Below are 21525 nucleotides of genomic sequence, written 5' to 3'. Positions count from 1 at the left end.
CCCGTATTTATTTGCTAACTGGTCCTGCGGGCTTCAATGCAATGTCCAGCATGTAGTCTTTCAGGAGACCGTTGCTTCTAGTTCTGCCGTTGTACAGTTAAAGTACTCATTAAGAGTTTTGTTGTCGACTTGGCATGTTTGTGTATATAAAGTCACAGACGTGTTTAGTTCCTCTCAGAATCAAGGCTGAAAAACATTACTTCTGGGCATACAGTAGACGCTGTAGTACAGAACTACCTTTCAAGAAAATATCCGTCTTCTTGCCTTTAAACCTATTATGTAAAGCCTTCATTGTCAAATACTCTGCTCCAGGAAGTGTAGGTTTTGTCTTTATGTGAAATAGCAAGCATGCATTTTATCAGATACCTGCCTCATAAAAGAATTACTTGCATTCCCCTAGCAATCATGACTTCATCTAAATGGTTGTAAACTTTGTTTATTTTTGCCTGCATCTTTCATTGTCCTAATAATCACCCCAAGGAAGCACAGCCAACGTTTTGCTGAGACTGTGCTGTCACAAGTCACAAATGTTTGAAGGAGGCAAAACTTTTTCTTTCAGTCTGGAAGCATACCTGTCAGCTTAGAAGTACTGAAGAGAAAGCGATGAGGCTCAGCTGTGTTTTCATGTAGGTAGAAAACGTTGCTGACAACAAAAAAAGTCTGTACAAGCAGTATTTTCCTTTGTTATTGTTATTCTTGTTTTCTAATGGTGTTCCTTGTCGTGATCCAATGGTTACAGATGCAGAAGAGCTGAACCCTATCGCTCCTACTCTACTGAAAACCTCCTTGCATGGCACCTTGTTAACCTGTACAGTGACGCAAAGCTTTCAGATGAAGAGTTCAGCTTTGCTGCTGTAGTTTTGATTTGCTTTGTGTCATGTGATAAGTTCTGAAAGATGGCAGACTGCTGGGAAATGCTGTACTTTGTTGCACTGCATGACTGGAGTTAGTCTGGGACTGAAACCCTAGTTTTGCTGCAGAAAACTGGAGGTTTGCTGCTGATGTCAGTAGCCCCAGTTTTGGGGTTGGTTTGTTTGGTTTTGTGAAATTAAGAACATTCATTATCCCTGATAGGTCACTGTATTGATGAAGTTACAGTGTTTGATCTTCAGATGTGAACATTTGCATTACTGAATGGAAAAGGTCTCCCAGGAAGGCTGTTAGTGATTTGATTTCGTATCTTGACTTAAACAAAATTCCTAACATGTAATAGTATAATACAGCTGCACTTTCCTCTCAGGCACTAACAGCAAGCACCTAAGCAAACAACTCCAGAATCCCAAAAGATATGTAGTCCTTGACACTTTAGTGGAAAGCACAAGGAAATAAGTAGGAGTAGAGAATTAATTTTTTGACAAAATTCAGTAGCAAGTAATTGCTTTATGTCTTGTTCCAAAGGAGAAGTTCTGTGAACAAAAAAAACCACTAGTCAATTCTACTGGTCCATCCAATTCCCACTTTTCCCCTGTAGGCATTACTAGCAAGTTGGGTTCGTGTGTCTTTGCCTGTGATGTCTGCTAGCATTTCTCTAATAAAGAGACAAAGCTGTCTGTTCAGCGTATGAGATGAGAACAGCTAGGGAAATGAGGGTTACTAAGCTGAGCTAAATACTAGATGCTTGTAAAACTGAACATTTATCTCCCAGTGGAAAACTCTTCTTAAGTAAATACAAGGCAAGAGTTGTGTCCCTGTGATAGGTTTGCAAAGACATATTGGCCCAGGCCAGGCACCTCCCTGGGGAACAATGCCCTGCTCAATGTGTTCAAGTAACTGCACACTTTTGAAACTAAATATGGAAGCCAACACAAATGATGAGGTGCTCGAGATTGGCTTTCAGAATTGTCTGTTTGGAGAAAAGCAACAACAGTGTCTCTTCTGCCTCTCATTCATCAATTTTCTGCAAAGGTGCCCACCAAAACTTGGAAAAGAACCCCCTTAATCAGATCACATTAGGGGATGAGCTGTTGTGTGCTTGTTCTTTGTAACACCCACGTTTGTTGTACTGCCCTGTGAAGACATCGATGAAGGAGTGTTGGCAGAAACAAAGATTGTGATATGAGAGATTTAAAAGTCCTCAACAAGCCCCACATCTGCTGTACTCTATTTCTGCCAGATTCATTTAAAAAATAGGCTTGTTTTTTTGGAAAGCAGGAAAATCTGCATTTTGAGAATCAGCATAACACATTCCCTGACACTTTGGGAATGAGGAATAAGAAGAAACTAAGCAAGCTTTGGACACAGCAGCTAAAAACGCCAAAAGGGGAAAAGAAAAAAGCCTGGCTGTAAATGCTGGAAAGCAGGTTGCTGTTTCTCATCCATGCCACAGCAGTTCTCACAATACACCAATCTCGAAGCAGTGCCTTTCCAATAGCAACACAACTTTCATTTTCACTGCAGGATGCCACAGGCGAACCGGAGTTTGAAATATGTATGCCAGTCACACGCAAACACACCACAATGTGCTGGAAAGCTGCTGCTTGTTTATGATTTCACAGTTTGTACGTGGCACGGTCTCAACTATTAGAAGCAGGGGTAATATGTTTTCCATATGTATCAAAATAACTCTAGCCTTTTTTTTCTTAGCCCTCTCCCACTCCCTCCTTTCTATCAAGCTCTGCGCTGTAAAAGTTTGCAGGTGAGAAAGCAACCGTGCAGCAGTTTTAGCCTTCCTAACATCAGGTACTCAACTGCTCTTTCTCCCACCGCGTATCACAAAATCATTCTGCTTAGTGAATAAGGAATTGGAGTGAGCAAAGAGAGAAAGGATTTGAAGGTGGCGGTGCTGTTGTGATACACACACTGCGCAATCCAGTGCACGTATGCACGAACACGTGCACACAAGCTCCAGGCAGACCCAGCACTGCTTTTAATGTGAGGTTTTGTTTCCTGCTTTTCTGACTCTGCTGCAGCTTACATCACATCATCAAATCCTTACTGATCCAATGTCGACTTTACTTTGCACACACATCTCAAATAAGAATGTGGTCATATTCTACAATGGAGGAATACTTGGCTGCCACAGCAGTGATTTAAAACAGATGTACACCTCTCAACAAACCCTCCTGTTCCCCTAGTAAAATATAAGAGCTGTTTAAAAAGGACCTAAAATTTCACTGTCCATCCCATTTATACTGTAACACATCCATGCTGCAGATAGAGGCTTCAGTCCATTAATCTTGCTAGAATGATTGTCTCCTGGCAAAGCAGTTTGGCTGTGAAAAACTGCAATTGTTTTCAGAGCAATAACAGTTCTTTTCCTTAGTGGCCCTATGGCTAAGAGAAAACACTTGGCACAACCTGGAGAGTTTATTTAGCTTGCAGAAGACTGGCAATCCACTTTAAAACCAAAATGACAACTTGTCAATTAATAATTTAACATTTTGGCACTGATCTAAGGCCCTGCATGCAAAACAGCTGAAGAGACTTCTCTAGCAGTGAGGGCCATGACCTCCGTTCATTTACTCAGTTGTCACAATAAAATTCTCTTGAACAATGGAGCACAATGAATATTCCAAGACTAACAACACACACACGGTAGACAGCCATCAGCTGTACCACTTCCTTACAATTCTGATTCAATCTACAATTTTCCTTGTATTTCCAGGTTTTTACTTACATACACAGCTGATTACACCTGATCTGTATCCTAGGTGATGAACCAACCATAACTTTACACACTGAGACAGAAATGAGCAGCGCTTATGCTAGGCATGCACATGTATACATGCATGGGCACCCACAGGAGCTTGGTGGATGTTTATGGGGGGAGAAGACTCTGTAGTCTGTATTTTATCCCTGGACTACCACAGAAAGTTACTTCCTTCACATACAACCCTTGGACACCAGGTTGCCTATGTGCAAAGAGGAGACATTGAACATTTTTTCTTATACAACCACGGATGAAGACCCTCATGGGGGAAAGTTTTACGCACTGTTCCCAAAACACTGTTGATGTAATGCAAGTGAGGAGGAGGAGGAACATTTTTAAGGAAGGCTAGGCTAGTCCCTTCTGACAGTCTCTCAGTAAATGACCTGTCAGTTTGATGCAAGTGCTCTCCCTGCCACACTCAAGCTGAGGTGGGGGCAAGGGATGGGGAGAAAGGAGGGGAGTGAAGAGAAATTGCTCGACAGAAGTATTTTAATGACCCCCCAGGGAGGGGTCACCACGGGTCGGGATGATGTATGGTATCAGGGGGCAAGAAACCTTCCTCCTCCTCCAGGCTAGTGCTATGTGGAACTGAGCGGACACCTGCTCAGCTGCTCCATGTAGCAAAACCCTCTTCCAGCCCCACAACCCTCTCCTATAGGACGCCTCCAAAAGCACAATTAGTAAACAACGAGGTGAAACTTGGGTGTTAGTTTTTCTCAGGGGAGAGTAGAAAAATAGCAAGAGGAAAACCTGGGACTCAGCCAAAACAGCCTTTGCAGGGGCAGACTTCCAGCCAAAGGCGGCCGAGTGTAAAACACGGGCAGAGAGGTTTATGTCTGCTCAAGCAGAGTCTCAGCATTACTGCTTTTCAAAAGCTCTGTTTTGTCTGTTGGTTTCTTCTTTTTCTTTATTTCTTTATTTATCTTTTTTTTTTTGACAACTTCCTGCCTGCCTGTCATTAGAAGTAAGCCTGTATTCCTTCCTCTCCATCAGACCTCAGTTAATTAGCCACCGCGGCTGCAGGCTCAAGGATTTAAATTCAAAGTGAAACTCATTCCAATCAAAACTGCAGCAGACCGGGGGTTTTGTTTGACTCTAACCTGAAAGTCAGTTATTGTACCGCTGATGTACACACCACATTACCAGCTGAGTGCTTTCAGCATCCCTCTATCAGTGTGAAATATTTAATCGGCACAAGGATCCAATCAGCACAGCAGAGGGGAATTCAGTGTGTGCATTAATTTACTCTCAGTAAAGCGGGTCAGAAACGTATAACCTTCTCCCTTCCCCCTCCTCTTTCCCCTCCCAAACAAACACACAGCACATCAGAAGAGTTTTGGCAGCGGGGGTGGGAATGAAAGCCACCCTGTATGAATCCAGATTGGAGAGCCAGACAATAGATTAGTCGTTTCTGCCAAAGAATGAAAAAGACTCTCTGCTACAGAAAAGGGGAGCACCCCTCCCCTCCAAACATACCCTCCCCCCAAAAGTATCCCCTCTAAAATTAATTGCATTGGGTAAATGTTTGGGTTTCAATCTTTGGCTCTTTTTAAGACAGAAAGATAATCTGAATGATTACCCCTTCCGTGTATGGCATTAATCAGAAAGGAAGTAAATGCCAGGAAAGAGTGAAACAGTTTCTCTGCTAAGGTGCAATGGCTTTGGATTTTTTAACCAGCCACAGTACCCAGGAATGGCTGCCATTAATATTACTGGTATTAAACATCTGATTTAGGAGCATTCCAAGCTCATCTACACACCAGCAATTTTATATATTGCAGAAACATACTGCAGTGTGCTAAAGCTAAACTTTTGCCACTACCAAATCTACCCTCATATTTTTTCTCACTTTTTCTCTGAAGACAATCGAGGTTCTTACCTCCTTGATAATACAACAAGAGTATCAAAGTGCAATTTTCCTTCACAAGGCATCATTTACAACATGAATGCTGTATGAGCAAACTTGTACAGTCCTGTAGGCAAAACCATCACAGGGAAATGAAGCAAGAGTCAACGATTAAAGTTTCACCGAAAACCCCCACCCCGGCTCAGCCAGTCTGACGCGGCCAAAACGCTCAGCATGGCTGCTTTCCAGGCCGGGGCAGCAGTGAAGAATTAGCAGATTTATATAAAGAAAGAATTTTCTGCACTGGTAAATACCCTAATAATGGTAACAGTGGGCTTAGAAAAGCAGATATACACTCAAGTGCAATTAGCGTTTCATTTCTGCAGCCATTAAACAGCTTGCTGACTGGAAGAAACAACACGTTCTCAACTGCACTGCTGACTGGCAAGCCGCTTGTCGAAGCTCAGAATTACCTGCTCAGGGACTTGCAAACAGCACTTTTTAACTCAGGAGGAGTAGAGGGAGAAGAGGACTATATTTATCGGGAAAAGTCAGATTCAGATGGCAGAACATTCTGGAAATGCCTGTGCATCTTGGAGGAGGAGGGGGAGCTAGGTTGTTTGGGTTTTTTTAATGACCTCACAAATAATCCCTCCTCCTTTCTCCCTCTCTCAAACCATGTCAATGATCAAGGAAATGAGAACAAGGCACTTGATTCACAGCTGACTCTCTCTTCTTGTTACATCAGATCAAGAAGGAGCAGTCTAACGGGGGCCGATTTCTGCAGGGGAAACAAATCTACAAGCTGGCATTTTGCCTCCTACTCCTATTAATTAGCCTGCTTTTCTGTCAGAAACAAAGCTTTAAAGACTTACAACAGAGTTACACGTGTGCCCACTGCATACATGCAGCCAGAAAACTAAACAATGCATGTGAGATAAACTCCTCCAAAAAAAATCTTCTAGGAAAGAGTGGTTCAGTTTCCCATTTCACTTGATGGATGCACCTCTATTCTTTCCCTTAAGCCCCAGAAAAACTGCTAGTAGCAAACTGCTGATCGTAAGATGCTGCCTGTGCTAGAGCCCCTGTGAAGGGCAGCTTTTGGATGGGCTGCGTTGTGCTGTGGGTCACGCCTGGAGCAGCAAGACTGCAGCGCAGCCTGCACACCCATGAAATGCTGCTTTTAAACCCAAACTTGCAATACAGCAAAAAACTTTGGCTGATCTCATTTCAAATAAACCAGAAAGCATGCAGGCATCCTGGTGGCAGGTCAAAGGAGGGTTTAAATGGCTTCCTGCTGTGTAAGGTGGGTTCTTCCCTAATCCCAAAGCTGGAGTGGTACTTGCCACTAGCAGCTCAACATTTGCTGTTGCCAACGGAAGTTTCCCACGATTTGCCACGTCCCCCGCATTCAAGAGGACCGCATTAATCTGGCTTGTTTAATGTTAAATAAGCAAAACAACTCTCCACAAACAAAAACCCAAAGCCCAGTGTACACCGCATAAACACTAATGTACTTCTAATTTAAGTTCTGAGAAAACAAAGGCAGAGTGATTAAAGGCCAAGAGCATGCAGCTCAGCATACGGAGCCACAGTAAGTGCCCCAGAGTAAGTTGAATGTTTCCATTGTGTGAAAGCCTCATTCATTACAGCTACAAGATGCCCGTGCAGACATTTGCATTTTTAGAGGGACATCTTGTCAGTTTTAGATAAATCATAGCATCCAGACCCTTTCTGAATGGCATCAAAGCTTGCATTTCTTGATACCCTGCCTCCCTTTGTTTCAGTACTCTGCCTCACTGTTTCCTTTTCCTCTCCATGAATGTCATTAAAGCCTGCATCCTTGCATGTCTCAAGACCAAGCTGTGAACTCAAGGCCTTCTTTTTTGCTTTAAAATAGGCTGTTTTCAGTGATCAAGCAGGGCAAAAACGAGATGCGACTGCATGCGATCAGATAAATAAACAATACATTAATTTTGTGTATCCAGTTTTGAAGCTGATGCCTCCTGATTCACATTCCCTCTCCCTTGCTCCTCCCATGAGCTCCCCTCCCCCAAATCTGATAATATTTTCTTTTCTCTTTCACCCCATCTTAAATTAGGAAATATACATCTTCTTAGGTGTGGCAGAAAGAACTGGCAATAAAACAAAGCCAAATCCTTTCCCCCCTGCACTCTCTTTATTCCAGATAATACAGAATCCTCATGGAATGAACAAATGTAATTGTGAACAGAAACAGACTTCCCATGGGATCGACCCGTCAGTCCTTCAGTATAGATATAAAGAAGAAAGAAGTTAAATGGTTGCATTTCCCTCAAGGGAAGGCAGAGCTTTGGTTGTGAAATATTCCCACCAGAAATTCTAGATAAGTTGCAAAGGGAAAAAATCCTAAATCAATAAAAACAGGAAGTCCCTGCCTCGTTTCCAGGCCTCATGTAGACATTTCCCCAGCAATTCTACACATGCACATCTCATTCCAACAGCACAGGATGATTAGCATTACTGTGCTACCCTGCAGTGATTGCTGTTTTCCAGCGGCAGGCATATTTGCATGGGAGTCATGAAACCGCCCAGAGCAACCTTGCAATTTACCAACACTCCAAAGTATAGCTTTGGTGAAAGCAAACAAAGCAAAAAGGGAAATCAAGAGCCTAAATTGAATGCTTACGTCTAGGCACCTCAATCCACATCCAGACTGCTGCCGACTGGCACAGGGGCAAAGGCGCCCTGTGCTCATGCACTCTGAACCCAGGTAAGCCTGCTCATTTTTGCAAGTGAATGTTCGCACAAGAAGGAAGCCAAGCTCTAGATGTTATGGGGAAAGCTGAAGAGAGTGCTTAGTTCACTGAAGAGGAAGGCAACATCATGAACAGATTTTTGCAAAACCCATCAGCTATTAGAACAGCTTTGATTTAATGAAATACCCTCATGGCTCGGCAGCTCAGTCAGTGGTGTTACTCCACCCCAGCCTCTGGCTGGACCTGTGTCTACTTCTGCTTAAGCACATCAGAGCTGTAACTGGAGGTGTTCTCTAAGATTTAGATAATTCCCTCTGCCTCACTTTCCCAACTTGATGACATGTCCCCCTTGCAAAGGTCCTGCGAAAATAAAGCTGGCCAACATCTATTAAAGGCTGTTTGTTTGTTAACAAAGACAAGTTAATGTCATGGAAGGCCAAAACAGGCCTAAACATGTCCTGGCTTGTCCAGACATGTTTTATGCTCGCCCTCCTTCTGCTTTTGGGAGAAGCAACCAGAAAAAAGGAAGGCAAAGGCCACCATGTCCCTTCCAAGTTGTAAGCAGGATACCCACAAGTGTTTATACACTTGTTTGTGTTCTGCCCTAAAAGGGTAAAAGTAAGCCCTAGCTCACCTAATATGGTGAAGTTTGACAAACTGCCATTCTGATTGGCTAATCTGTGGCCAAGGAGACATTAGTCTTGGGCTGAACTGATAAAAGAGATGAGCAGGCAAACACATCATGCTCTGTCTCTGGGCCTCTGCCGCATTGTTCTCTGCTGTTGTACCTGCCATGCTCCGCCATGCTTTTGCCTTATTTGCTTTGCAGAATTGCCTGCTAAGTTCCAAGCCAGCTCTGCTGCATAATAACAAGCCCTGATACTTAGGGTTTGTCTTCCTGGAAACTTGCCATGCCTCAGGTTTACTGGGGATGGGCATTAAATGCCTCACAACATGGTGAGAAGTGCTAGCAACATTCTGCACATCTGCAAGCCTCCGTGCCAAGTCTGGAGTCGTCAAAGAGGAGATCATCTGCCTCTTCCCCAGCACCCTGTTAGAACCTAGGAAGATCTAAAAGCCTTAACAGTTCTTAAGACACCGAGAGAACTCCCTTTACGTGTTTGGGAACTACTATTCATTCCCAAGAGTCTGGAGATACTATTTTGTGAGTAAATACTCAAAAGCCTCTTTGTGAGAAATTCTCTGACTGAATCCAAGTGCCTTCTGCCATAAGCAACAGGAGCTTCTCGAGTCCCTCTCGTGGACAGGCAGTATAATCGACCGCAAGAACCTCTTTCCAGTTCTAATACTTTAATGTTTGTATCACTGCTAGTCATTTCTTAAGTGTTCCACCTTCCCTGGCTTGCCCTCTGGGTAATGTTTTTCATAGCTGTGATTCAAACTTTTCCAGAGGTAGCAGCTGAGTTCACTTGTGAAAAGAAGCTGCAGAAGCTAAAACAGAGGCTAAAGAGACAATGCACAGATCAACTCAAAGCTGCAAATTGAACCTTGATGTTGTCAATGCAAAACTTTCGTCATGAACAGAGAAGCCTCACTCCTCTTTTCATTTTTCCTTTAGTTGTACCTCTTCATTTGTCACATGCCCTGTCCAGAAACAGATGTGAATAGCCAAATGGTCCTGTTCATCCAGCTTTATGGTTGGCTGTGCAGCCAGGTGGCTGCCACAGCACTTGAAGCAGCCACAGCACTTGAAGCAGCAACAGCAGTGAGTGGGTTTTGTGTCTTTTAGGAAGCAGGTGCTCAAAAAGGTAGATGGTCAACCAAGGCAATTCCCAAAACCTGGCTGAGTGAATAGCATCTGATCAAACCTCACCTCTTGCAGAAGTGGAGATACTGAAGACCAAGTACTCCAAAACCCATGTCATGTGCTCAGGCCACTTTGCAGCCCTCTCTCTTTGTTTTCATGATGGCCTAGTTCTTCTAGGGACATGGGTGATTTGGACAGACAAAAAAACCCAACCCAAACCTCCCCTCCCTAATCTTCCCCAGTCTGACAAAGAATTACAGAATCACAGACTATTATAGGTTGGAAAAAACCTCCAGAAATCATCCAGTCCACCTCCCAAACCAAAACCAGGATTCCCTAGGGCAGTCTGCACAGGAATGCATCTAGGTAGGCTTTGAAAGTCTCCAGAGAAGGAGACTTCACAATTTCTCTGGGCAGCCTGCTCCAGTGATCTGTCACACTCACTTGAAGTTTCTCCTCATGCTGGGATGAAACTTTCCCTGTTCCAGTTTGTAGCCATTGTTCCTTGTCCTATTACTGTGCACCAGTGAAAAGAGCTTGGCCCCCTCCACTTGACACCCCACCCTCAGATATTTATAGACATTGATCAGATCTTTCAATCTTCTCTTCTCCAGACTAAACAGTCCCAAGTCTCTCAGTCTCTCTTCATAGGGGAGATGCTCAAGTCCCCTAATCATCCTTTTGGCTCTCCAGTGGACTCTCTTGAACTGGGGAGCCCAAAACTGAACACAATACTCTAGGTGTAGTATCACCAGGGCAGAGTAGAGGGAGAGAAGAACTTCCCTAGACCTGCTGGACACACTTTTCCTGATGCACCCCAGGATAGCATTGCTGCTCCATGGAGAACTTGCTGTCCACTAGGAGTCCAAGATGCTCTGTGGAGCTGCTCTACAACAAGGCTGTGTACTGGTGCCTCCTCCCCAGGTGCAGTACCCTGCACTTGTCCTTACTGAACTTGATGAGGTTTGCCTTCACCCAGCTCTCCAGCCTGTTCAGATCGCGACGCATGCTGCGTGAATGCAAATGTCATGTACAGTTTGAAAAACCCAAGTGACCTCACTTGGCTAGATACAGATAGCTGACAGGAAGAGGGGGATGCAGCATGAAATATTTTTCTTTTAATAAGACTTCAGAGCATGCAGGAAAAAAAATATTTAGAATTACTGAACTGCATAAATGTATGATTAGATGCTGAAAACATTGGGAGAAGTTAAGAAGCAAGGGAGTGATGTGCTTTCAGTCTAACTGAATGGAAATTCCAATTGTGAGATAATGCTTAAAGGGACAGAAAGGTATACAGCAGCAGTGCTGGGGAAGAATATTAAGAAGAGACAAAGGAGCTGCTAATAGATGACTGTGTGGTTCCCAGGATGAAGCTAACCCACTATGCAACTGTTATTCCAGAGGCCAAAACCAGAGTAACGAGCGATAAATAAGAGAGATCACGCCGGTGGAAGCAAATAAAATGAAACACAGAAGACAGAATGATAAAGAACAGACTGGGCCCACTTGAAACCAACAATAGGAGAGGAACACAATTGCTAAGGAGAAAGCAAGGACATGGTACACAGTAGCTCTGCCACTGGCTGCACACATAAAGATGCAGATGGTTATGTAACACAGAGAAAAATGGGATTTATCTGCAAGACTTAGATACCAGTCTGCAGCTGTGAGTGCCTGAACTAGTGGCAGAACTACTCTCCTGAACAGCGCCAGGAGAAAGAAAGAAAGACATTTTGTATGTTGATTTTCCTGCTATGGTAGCAGAAATCAATTAGATGCTTCATCCATGAGAGCTATATAGGGAGCGTCACAGAGTGACACAGATCTGTGTGTATACTTAGAAAGGATTCAAGAGCACAAAAGAAAGGCAAGAAGAGAATGAGAGAAGCTTTAGTAAACTTTTTCACAACTTTGCTATGCTTAAGGATCAGGCCTTACTTCCCACCATCTGCTATCAATTGTAAGACATCACAGCCACTTCGTACACACTCTGCCTCCATCAGGTCCTTTGCTGGGAACATCTGTCACAGCTGACAGCTCTTCGTTTTGATAAAAGTCTTTTGCAATGACACTGAACACACACAGAGGCACACACACACACACACACCCCCCACAAACAAAAGATAGGGTGGCCAATAAAAATCAGTGTTTTGACTGTCTTCTTCTGTACTGCACCCAAGGGTTTTTTACACTTCCATGGTTGTCTTCTACAGGAGAGAAACACTATCCAGAGTAGAACGCAAGGACAGAGCTGTGGAGTTCAGTGGAAGGTTTATGCAGCAGCCCCTAGAGATCCAAGTTCAAACACAGGTCAAGCCACTCGCAGAGAAAAAGGAAGTCCTTGTTCCAGTTCCCACATTCCAAGATCGTCTGGGGTGTAACCCCCATCTCACGATAAGATTGAGCTTCAGTTGTGTGAACTGCAAAGGCATGATGTAGAAAAAGAATGTGGCAAATAAGAGGCAAAATGAAGTTTTACTTATTGCACTGGATTCCAGCAGAGCAGGAAGTGAGGACTTTTAACAGCTCTCAATGTAGAAGATGCAGCTCTCTGAACAGTTTTCTCCATCAATACTGTGACTTCATACAGCCTTGCATCATTTTATTCTTGCTTTCATCTCCACTTTAATTCTTTAATTCCTTCCTTTCTTTCTTTCTTTCTTTCCTTCTTTCCTTCTTTCCTTCTTTCTTTCTTCTCTCCTTCCTTCCTTCCTTCCTTCCTTCCTTCCTTCCTTCCTTCCTTCCTTCCTTCCTTCCTTCCTTCCTTCCTTCCTTCCTTCCTTCCTTCCTTCCTTCCTTCCAAAAACTATTTTTTCCCCTGAAGAGCTAAAGCCTTTAGAAGAACTGTGGCAAAAATAACATAAAGCCTGATAATGATGGTCTTCTCCAGGAGGTGAGGGGAACAGACCATGTTTTACCAAACATTGTATGCCAGTATGAATTTACAGTGCTTCCAAAGGAGTCCTGGTCTCCTGATCATTCTCATGAGCTATCCTCACCTATGTGACTGCATGAGCATTCAGAGAGCTGCCCAATAAACCAGTAGTGCTCCTAATTAAAGCTAACTTGGTAATGGAACAAAATCTAGGTTTTAACACAGGTTGCTAACCCACCTCAGTTCATATCTTAGCTGCAGAAACAACTGGGCCAAGGTCGCAGGAGGAGGCAGTGGGGAGGAAGAGTGAAGCTGGAGGGAGAAGTACCCTTCTAGAAGAGTGCTGGTGTTGTGTTCAGGCAGCTATAGGCATAGGCTTGGCAAGTCCACAATGAATTGTGAGGAAACTGGGAAATATAAAAGAAGGGATTAAAGAATGAAAGAATGAAACAAAACACATACAAGAGCTGTGTAGGACAATGTACCTTGGCCAAAGGAACCAAGTAAAAAGCTTCTGTGCCTTTCACCACAAGGCAAACAAGTTGCAGTAATACTCCTTCCCGTGGTAATTGGCAGTGTCTTTCTTTGCCTGGATGTTCACCAGCCTGTGTGGCAGCAGTCTCATTTCTGGGAGACTGTTGCCTACAATATAACCAATGCAGACACAGGAGAGAAGCTAAAGACTGCATGGACACAGTGACTATATTACCCTCTCGACCCTTGGAGGATTATAGGTCTCTGTTGAGTTGCTCAGATCTAAAATCTGACCTGTCTTAAAACATTTACAGCTTGTTAGGGAATATATTCCTAATTCTTAACTGCCAGATAAAGACAAACACATCTCTTGGTTATATTTAATAATTCTAATAACCAGTTCTACCTACAAGTAACCTTTAAAAAGAAGTTTATGCACTCCAAGTTTCACATCTCAGCTCAATATACACTAACATCCCCATACAGCCACATCCACCTACATGACACTACCCTGAGTCTTAACGCTGACATGGCAAAAAAGTGAACCAGAAGAATGAGAGCCATCACAAAACAACTCTGCAAAACTTGTTAAAAAATTAAGAAACCAGTCAAATGCAAAGGGAGAGAGCAGACAAGAAACAGGCCATTAAAAGAAAAGCATTCAAACCTGAGATTTTTTGGCAGCAAAATATGTTGGAATGCAATGCTGTGCTAGGCTAAAGGCAAACGCATTCAGCCTTTCAACGCAAGGTGTGAGCAAGGAGGAGAGGCAGCATCAGAGACGTTTTCTTAATGTAAAGGTGGAGAAGGCAGCCGTGGACAAAGACTGCTGAGTTCTGTAGCAGCTAAAGCCCACCAGTGGGAAAATCGATCTGTAAATGGGAACTTTTCAAAGCTGGAGAGAAAGTGAAGCTCTAAGTATTTTAGTGGGAAGCATGATGAAATCTTCTGTTTATTGTATCAGTATTATCCATTAACATCATTGCACTTAAGGGGTTCCCTTCTAAAACAACATGATAGGAGCTTCCTACTCCATTGCTTATCTGGGGAGGGTGTGGACGAACAAAAGATAGCACACATGTTGAAACAGGGCACATATGTGCTCAGCTGAGAGATGTGTGTTGTGGCATTTTCTTTGATGTGCTGTAAGACATGTGAACAATTTCCTAAGAGAGTGTGCTTAAGAGGCTGTGAGTGTAACAGGAGTTGCAGTGCCACCCGTGCATAAGCTGGGGAAAACCAGGGCAAGTCAAGTCCAGGACGACTGGAGTACAGGAAATAAAGGCTTTTGGAGGAGGAAACAAAACAAGGCTTTTGTCCTGAAAAAATCCTGCTTGAGTAAGCTTGCACAGCACTACATATCTGCCAGAAAATCTGCTGAAAGGACGCAAGGCACTGCTGTAGGCACACACCAAAACTCCTTCCGACTGCCACTGCAGTAATTCCTGGGAAATGCAATGCCTGCTCCACTGATCCCTCAATCCAGCTCACTACTAAAATGCACAGGGCCAGAGGACTCACCACCAAGTTATAGTTTACCTTTAGAATTTTGCATACTGAAGTCAAATTCTCTTGAATTTGGTTGGGAGATTTTCCCAGGAGTCAGTTGCCTCCCATAAAATGAACCCATTGTGTTGACTAGCAGTGTGCAAACAACACCCATTTCAGTTACACCAAATCTATAGTGAGTTAACAGCTACTTTATGAAAGAGCTGCGGGAGAGGGGAGCTTGCCTAGGGCACTGTGTTAAACTTTCAGTAGGATGCATTGCTCTTTGGTAAAAGAGCTTCGCTAACTTCTTTATCACTGGGTTTGCTTTTGTAACAGTAACAACTGGAGGCAGATTAAAAGAATGTAAGCACATCAAGCAGGTACTTGTCACATGCACAATCTACAGACTGTGAAGATTTGGCAGTACCCTTACAGAACCCATTCAAGCAAAGAGCCAGTAGCAGTAGTAGTAGTACAGCTGAAGGGAATAAAATCCAACAGGATGCCATTCATATCTTCTCAGGCTACAAAGGATGATCCAGTTCACCTAGTCTGATATCTCATCTAACACCACCTCAGTATTCAACAAATTAGAGATTAGTAATTTATTTTCAGGTAAAGTTTGGTCTTCCAGATTGAAGCATCCTCGACATAAAGGTCTCATGAAACAGGAGATCCTCTATCTCCTTTGTTCATTCCTACGAAGAGTTACATCTACCACCAACCCTTCCACACCTCCGAGTCTGGTTTCTGCCTTGAATTGCTCAGGAGTTTTACCTGCAGCGGTTTCTCAGTTTGCTAGGGCTGCTGGGCCTCTAGTATGGCCAGAATGTCAAACAGTTGCCACGTTGCTCTAGGAGCCAGGGCAGCCCGAGCGTGCAGGAGCATGTGGTATCCATGTGCAATGCAGCATGCGATCCGGCCTTCTGCCTAGCTCTCAGCCATTCGCATGCTGGCAACATCTCTCTTTTAAGTCCCCAACTCTCCCCAGCCCAACAAAGAACAAATACCAGCTTCTGTGAAGCTACAGCAGAGAGAAAATGGTAGCTTAAAAAAAATGCAAAAGGCCAGCTTCAAAGTTGTTGAGTTTGGTGCTCGGGCTTTGAAAAACCTGTCATTTGGGAGGAAGGGTGGGAGGCTGCTCTTTCCCCCTCCTTTTCATTAAACAGCTCTTCAGAACTTGGGGGAGCTACTGCTCTCATTATGTATTCCTCCTCCTGGAAATAAATACTTGTGTGGGCTGTCACATTAGTCAGTGGATAGATGTCAAAAACAAATTACAGCCTGGCATGGAGCCAGACACTGTGTGTGTGTGTGTGTGAGTATCTGCTATGAAGAAGATGGTTGGTTCTGCATGTCAGAGGGTGGAGTCTTTTCCAGGAGCAGAACACTTACAGTGAGGGACTTTCTAAAGAAGGAACAGAGAATCACGATCTTGTTTCATTCCTTTCCCCACAAGGAGATATTACACAAACTCCCCATATGGCTCATCACTACACAGAAATCCTACTCCTTCAATGCTTCTCCCAGCTCTGTGAAGTCAAAAACAAGCTAGGCAGTCCCACAGCTTACTTCAGCCTATAAATAAGCTGAGGCTTTCCAAAGGAATGGGAAAAAAAACAAACAAACAAACAAAAAAACCCACAAACCCTTCTTATTTGTTCTTTCAAGGTCCAGAGAATATTTCTGTCCCCTGCCCCACCCTCCCAACACATACCCTCCCCCCACTTCCAGTTTTACAGATTTAAATCAGTTATGACGCCAGGTACAATGCCCCAGTCAAATTCTTTTCCACAAGTAACCAGATTTTCAAAACTTACTCTCACTCTGAATCATAAGTTTTTCAATCTCAGAGATCAGCATCCTGGGTTAGTACCAAACTGGTCCTCTGTGAATAAGGTGAGTTATACTGCACATTCCTACAGCCACATTTTGTGTGTATATAGACAGAAGCCAGGGAAAGGATGAAACCGATAGTCAAACTTTGCACTAACCTTGACAAACAGAGAGTCCAAAGGCAGAAGAGATTAAATTCCATGATTAGATTACCTGATGAGAATATTTCAATGGCTAAATGGAGTTGTTTCAGTCATTCCTGGACCAGTTTGAAGATTGGCTGTTGTTAAGAGTATGCCTTCCCACTGCTGTGCTACCATAACTCTAGAGCCACAGTGAAAACTGGAGTGCCTGCCCTACAGCTACAGCTGCATTACTCCACACCACAGGGAGATGAGAAAGAAGCTCACAGCCTTCCTCCCAGCTTAGCAGATACATGTCTCTGATCTTCAAACACCTTTACATTACCTGTGTCTCTAATCTGAAGTTACCTTGTAGGCAGTGCAGTGTAAAGATTACACATCATTTTACAAGGACACCCCCAGTAGCATCACTTCTCAATTTTTTCTGAAGCACGTCACCAATAGTGACTGTAAATAAACTAAATGGAAAAAAAAATCCCCAACCAACCACTGAACAGCAACAACAACAACAAAAACTCCCCAAAAATCCATCAACCCCCCCAACCCAACCTACTTTATCATCCTGTCATTTAAATCCAGAATATCAACAAAGCTCACATATTCAAACACTGTAACTCCAACTACTCACAGGAGCAATTAAAAGAGATGAGACTTTTAAAATGCAATAAATTGTATGGTCTTCTTGTCCCTCTAACAGTTGATTCTATAGGAGTGGCATTGTCAAACGTTCAGGAATAACCACAGAAATGCAGCTATTTATATGAATTAAAGTGGAGGATTTATTCAGTTGCATGATCCTAATAGCTAGGGCTCTAAAAATAAAGTCAAGTGCTGTGTGGCAGACAATATCCCTGCTACAGTTGGCAGTGCTTCACTTATAAATTAGGCTGTATACTCAAACTGGACAATGAAACTAATTTTTCCAGCAGCATTTATCACATGCTGCTGTTCAGTGTGCATTTCAGTCCTTACTCATTCTTGGCGAGTCATGAGCTTTGTGCAGGCTTTCAGCTTTCACCCTCCTAACATCCGTGCACCAAGAAGGACCAGGGCTTGGATTACCGCTGAGCAGTGACGGGGCAGAAACACTTCTCTGAGCTGTCAGTATCCACACGTGCATTGGGAGCAGTGCACATAAGGGTTAAGAATGAGGTATCACTTATACATGTGAGCACTCAGAGGAACTCAGTGCACGGAAGCCAAGCTTGCACCCCTGAAGGGTCAATACTCATACCCTACTCATAGATTTAGAGACCATACCTGGTGATGGTTGCTAGCTTCTGACATCCCAGCAAAGAGGCAGTGTCCTGGATTCACACAGAGATCTTCAACCCAAAGTCCTAAGCGCTTTTGTGACTCTGGGCCCAAGGATTCTGGGCAGCTCATTCCACTCCCTGACCACTCTCTCTGTGAAAAGCTTTCTCCTGATGTCCAATCTAAACCTCTCCAGCCTCAGCCTGAGGCCATTCCCCCTTGTTCTGTCTCCAGTTACCTGTGAGAGGAGCCCAGCAGCAGCCTCTCCAGTGTCCCTTCAGACAGCTGTAGACAGCAATGAGGTCTCCCCTCAGCCTCCTCTGTTTCAAACTAGAACCCTCCCTCCCTTCCTTGCTGGGCAGGCCTGGGAGCAGCCCAGGGCTGCCCTGCCCAGCTCAGGCCTACAAGGCCTCAGCAGGCCGCAGCTGAGAATTCCCTGCCAGCCAGAAGCCATGTCCCACACACTGACCATGAGGTGAGGAGGGACCCTGCCCGGGCAGGAGCGAAGGGAGGAGAGGGAGTGCCGCCAGGCAGGCGCTGGCTGACAGCTGTGACACAGAGAGCGGGCCAGAGTGACACTGCGGCCACACGCTGGCACCGGCAGGCCCAGCCCTGCCTCGGGCCGTGGGCTCTGCAGTCTCCTGAAGGGAACCTGGCACCCCTCAACCCACCACCAGCTGCACGTCAAAAACACAGCCTTGGAGTAGCCATAAACTGGCTATCCTTTCGGTGCTACAAAGCGGTCTGGGGTCGGATCTCCTCTCCATCTAAACCAGGTTAAGTGGCACAGTGAGGGACACACACAGCAGCGTTGGTGACTGCACAGCAAACGCTGCCATTTCCTGCCCAGGTGCTGCCTGTGCACAGTGCCCTTCCCCTCTTCCCCTGCCCATGGCGAGTGCAAGCAGCACTGGAGTCTGATCGAATGCCAAGGAGACGGCCAGGAAGCCAGCAGCCCCCACCACTGCTGCACACAGCATTGAAACAAATTAAACCCAGCTCAGGGAAGGCTGAAATGTTTGACTTGCACGTAATTGAGAGGTTGTAATCAATTACTGCTGCAGGAGCCTGATCTGCTTCTGTTCAAGCGAGACCTTCACCAGTAACTGCAGCCAGATGAGAAGTGCCAGGGGCTCTGCTTTGCGCCGCAGAACCACACACGGGGGTGCCCAAAGGCCGTCAGGCAGGGCCCCCTCCCCACCAACAGGCTGGGGAAACCTGTAACCACTCGGGGCCAGCGTGGACTCCATCGTGAAGGGAACGAGATTTGGACTACCATGCAACTGACATGCAGAGAGGTGATAGGAGAAACAGCAAGTGTGTATTACCTCTGCCGTGCTGGCCAGCAGTTAGATACTCAATGTCCTGTCTTTTGAGGCAATGTAATTATTAGCAAACATGCCAAGAAGTGACAGGTTAGCAGCATCTGCTGTGCTTTGTCTTGCACATGCCACACGTTGATCTTCTCTTGACTCATTCCAACACAAGAAGGACAAGGAACTGCTGGGGCCAGTCCAGAGGAGGCTATGAAGATGCTCAAGAGGGCTGCAGCACCTCTGCTATGAGGACAGGCTGAGAGAGTTGGGGCTGTGTAGCCTGGAGAAGAGAAAGTTTCAAGGAGAGCTTAGAGTGGCCTTGCAGGATCTAAAGGGGGCTACAGGAAGGCTGGAGAGGGACTATTGACAAGATCTGGGAATGACAGGACGAGGGGGAATGGGTTCGAACTGGAAGAGAGGAGATTGAAACTGGATGTTAGGAAAGGGTTCTTTGCAGCAAGGGTGGTGAGACACTGGCACAGGTTGACCAGGGAGGTTGTGGCTGCTGCCTCCCTGGATGTGTTCAAGGCCAGGTTGGATGAAGCCTTCAGCAACCTGTTCTAGAGGGAGGTGTCCCTGCCCATGGCAGGGGGTTGGAACTGGCTGAGCTTTGAGGTCCCTTCCAACCTAAACCATCCTATGATTCTATGATTCATAAAAGAAACATCAGTACATACCTGTGAGGTAAAGTTACTTTCAGAAGGTTAAAGAATAGGAAGTCAGGAGAAGTATGAAAATGGCTGTGTTGTGTTCCACATAACATCTCTACTGGAAACAAGAGGACCTACCTACACACATAACTGCTGTGGTTGGCTGCAGGGTTTGAGCTTTACCCACTAACTGAAATGAGTGTGAACAAGTTGAAATGCTCCAGCAGACACCAAATAGTGAAATCTGGGAGAAACACATATGCAGATACACAGCTTTGTGGGTGTATGTATGTGTGTGTGTGTGTATGTGCTGAAGTGAGCCACTTGACCGATGAGTGCTGGGATAAGGACTGCTGTTTTATTGAGGATTTCATATTCTTTTTATACTGCAGGCAAACCACACACTGGAGCCTGTACCTGTTACGTGTCATTTCAGCCATCACCTCCTAACTGCACCGGCTCTCCGGTAAGTGTCTCTCCATTTGGTCTTTGGCCTATTTTCTGATATTAATTTCTCACTCGTGCATCTTAAATGTTACTCTTATGGAAGGATATTGAAAGGAACCAAACTCTTGGTTTTCAAATACAAAGATTACTCTTTTTTTAACTCACTTCATCTTCTAGAGGTAAAAAGTTTGGATCTGTGGAGTAAACCAGTGAGAGTCATGGAAGATGTGTTTCATATTTCCACAGTATCTTTCCTCCAGAGAATCACACACACACAGAAAAGGAAGCATAAAGGATGGACAAAAGCTGGCTCTTCTCTTTGCCAAACCACCTCTTGTCTGAGGGGACCAACCTGTGTGTTCTTTCTAACTAGACTGGATGCAGCGTTCTGCACCTCATGTTTGTATATGAAGGGAAAGAGCAGGCACGAGAACAGGAAAAGCAGTATGTCATCACACTTCTCAGTCTTCCTCTGGATACTACTGTCAGCCTAACCTAACAAAAGTGATTGATTCTGAGGAATGACAGAGTCTATTTCTGGCCTTTGAAATCTCTCCTTGGCCATACATCCGTATAAATTTGGCAAGGGAGGGGAAGGGGGGAAGCAGCCTCCAAATGTCATGCCAAGAGCAATGCCAAGTTCACGTATGACAGCACGACAAAAGAAGACGTGGTGTGGCAATGGCAGTGGCACACCAACCCAGGCTTCCAGCACTCCTCCACTCTGCCTTTCTCCCTCGGTATTCACCTCTTATTTTAAGCCTAACCCCATCAAACCACACGTTTGTTTAACAGCCCACATTCAGCCATTCTTGCACCACGGAGTGAACTCTAGAGCCAATTTTAGACAGCCTCTGCAGAAAGACATTTGTAGCAGGAGTTATGCACACAGCCAACTCCTGGCTAAGTGCTGCTAAACATTCTGTTCTCCTCCAAGTCTGTATTTTTAGAAAGAACAGCACGTTTTAAGGGAAATGTGCAGAAAGCTGAAAATCAGCTTCAGGCTTTCAGTTAAAATGTACCAAATAAAAACCC

At 44.6% G+C, this 21525-nt stretch overlaps 1 protein-coding gene across 1 annotated transcript in view; it reads right to left on the bottom strand.

The window, feature by feature from the left end:
* Nucleotides 1-12159: 12159 nt before the first annotated feature.
* LOC135175030 (PHD finger protein 21A-like) overlaps nucleotides 12160-21525 on the bottom strand; it is an 84896-nt gene continuing 75530 nt past the window's right edge. Inside the window, exon 4 of the mRNA XM_064142860.1 lies at nucleotides 12160-13286. Coding sequence (XP_063998930.1) covers nucleotides 13212-13286 — 75 coding nt within the window. The 3' untranslated portion in view covers nucleotides 12160-13211. The remainder of the gene's footprint in view (nucleotides 13287-21525) is intronic.

The sequence above is a fragment of the Pogoniulus pusillus genome, chromosome 4 (assembly GCF_015220805.1).
Source record: "Pogoniulus pusillus isolate bPogPus1 chromosome 4, bPogPus1.pri, whole genome shotgun sequence".
Lineage (NCBI taxonomy): Eukaryota > Metazoa > Chordata > Aves > Piciformes > Lybiidae > Pogoniulus > Pogoniulus pusillus.
Note: the sequence above shows the minus strand (reverse complement) of the source record. Positions and strands in the feature narration are given on the sequence as shown.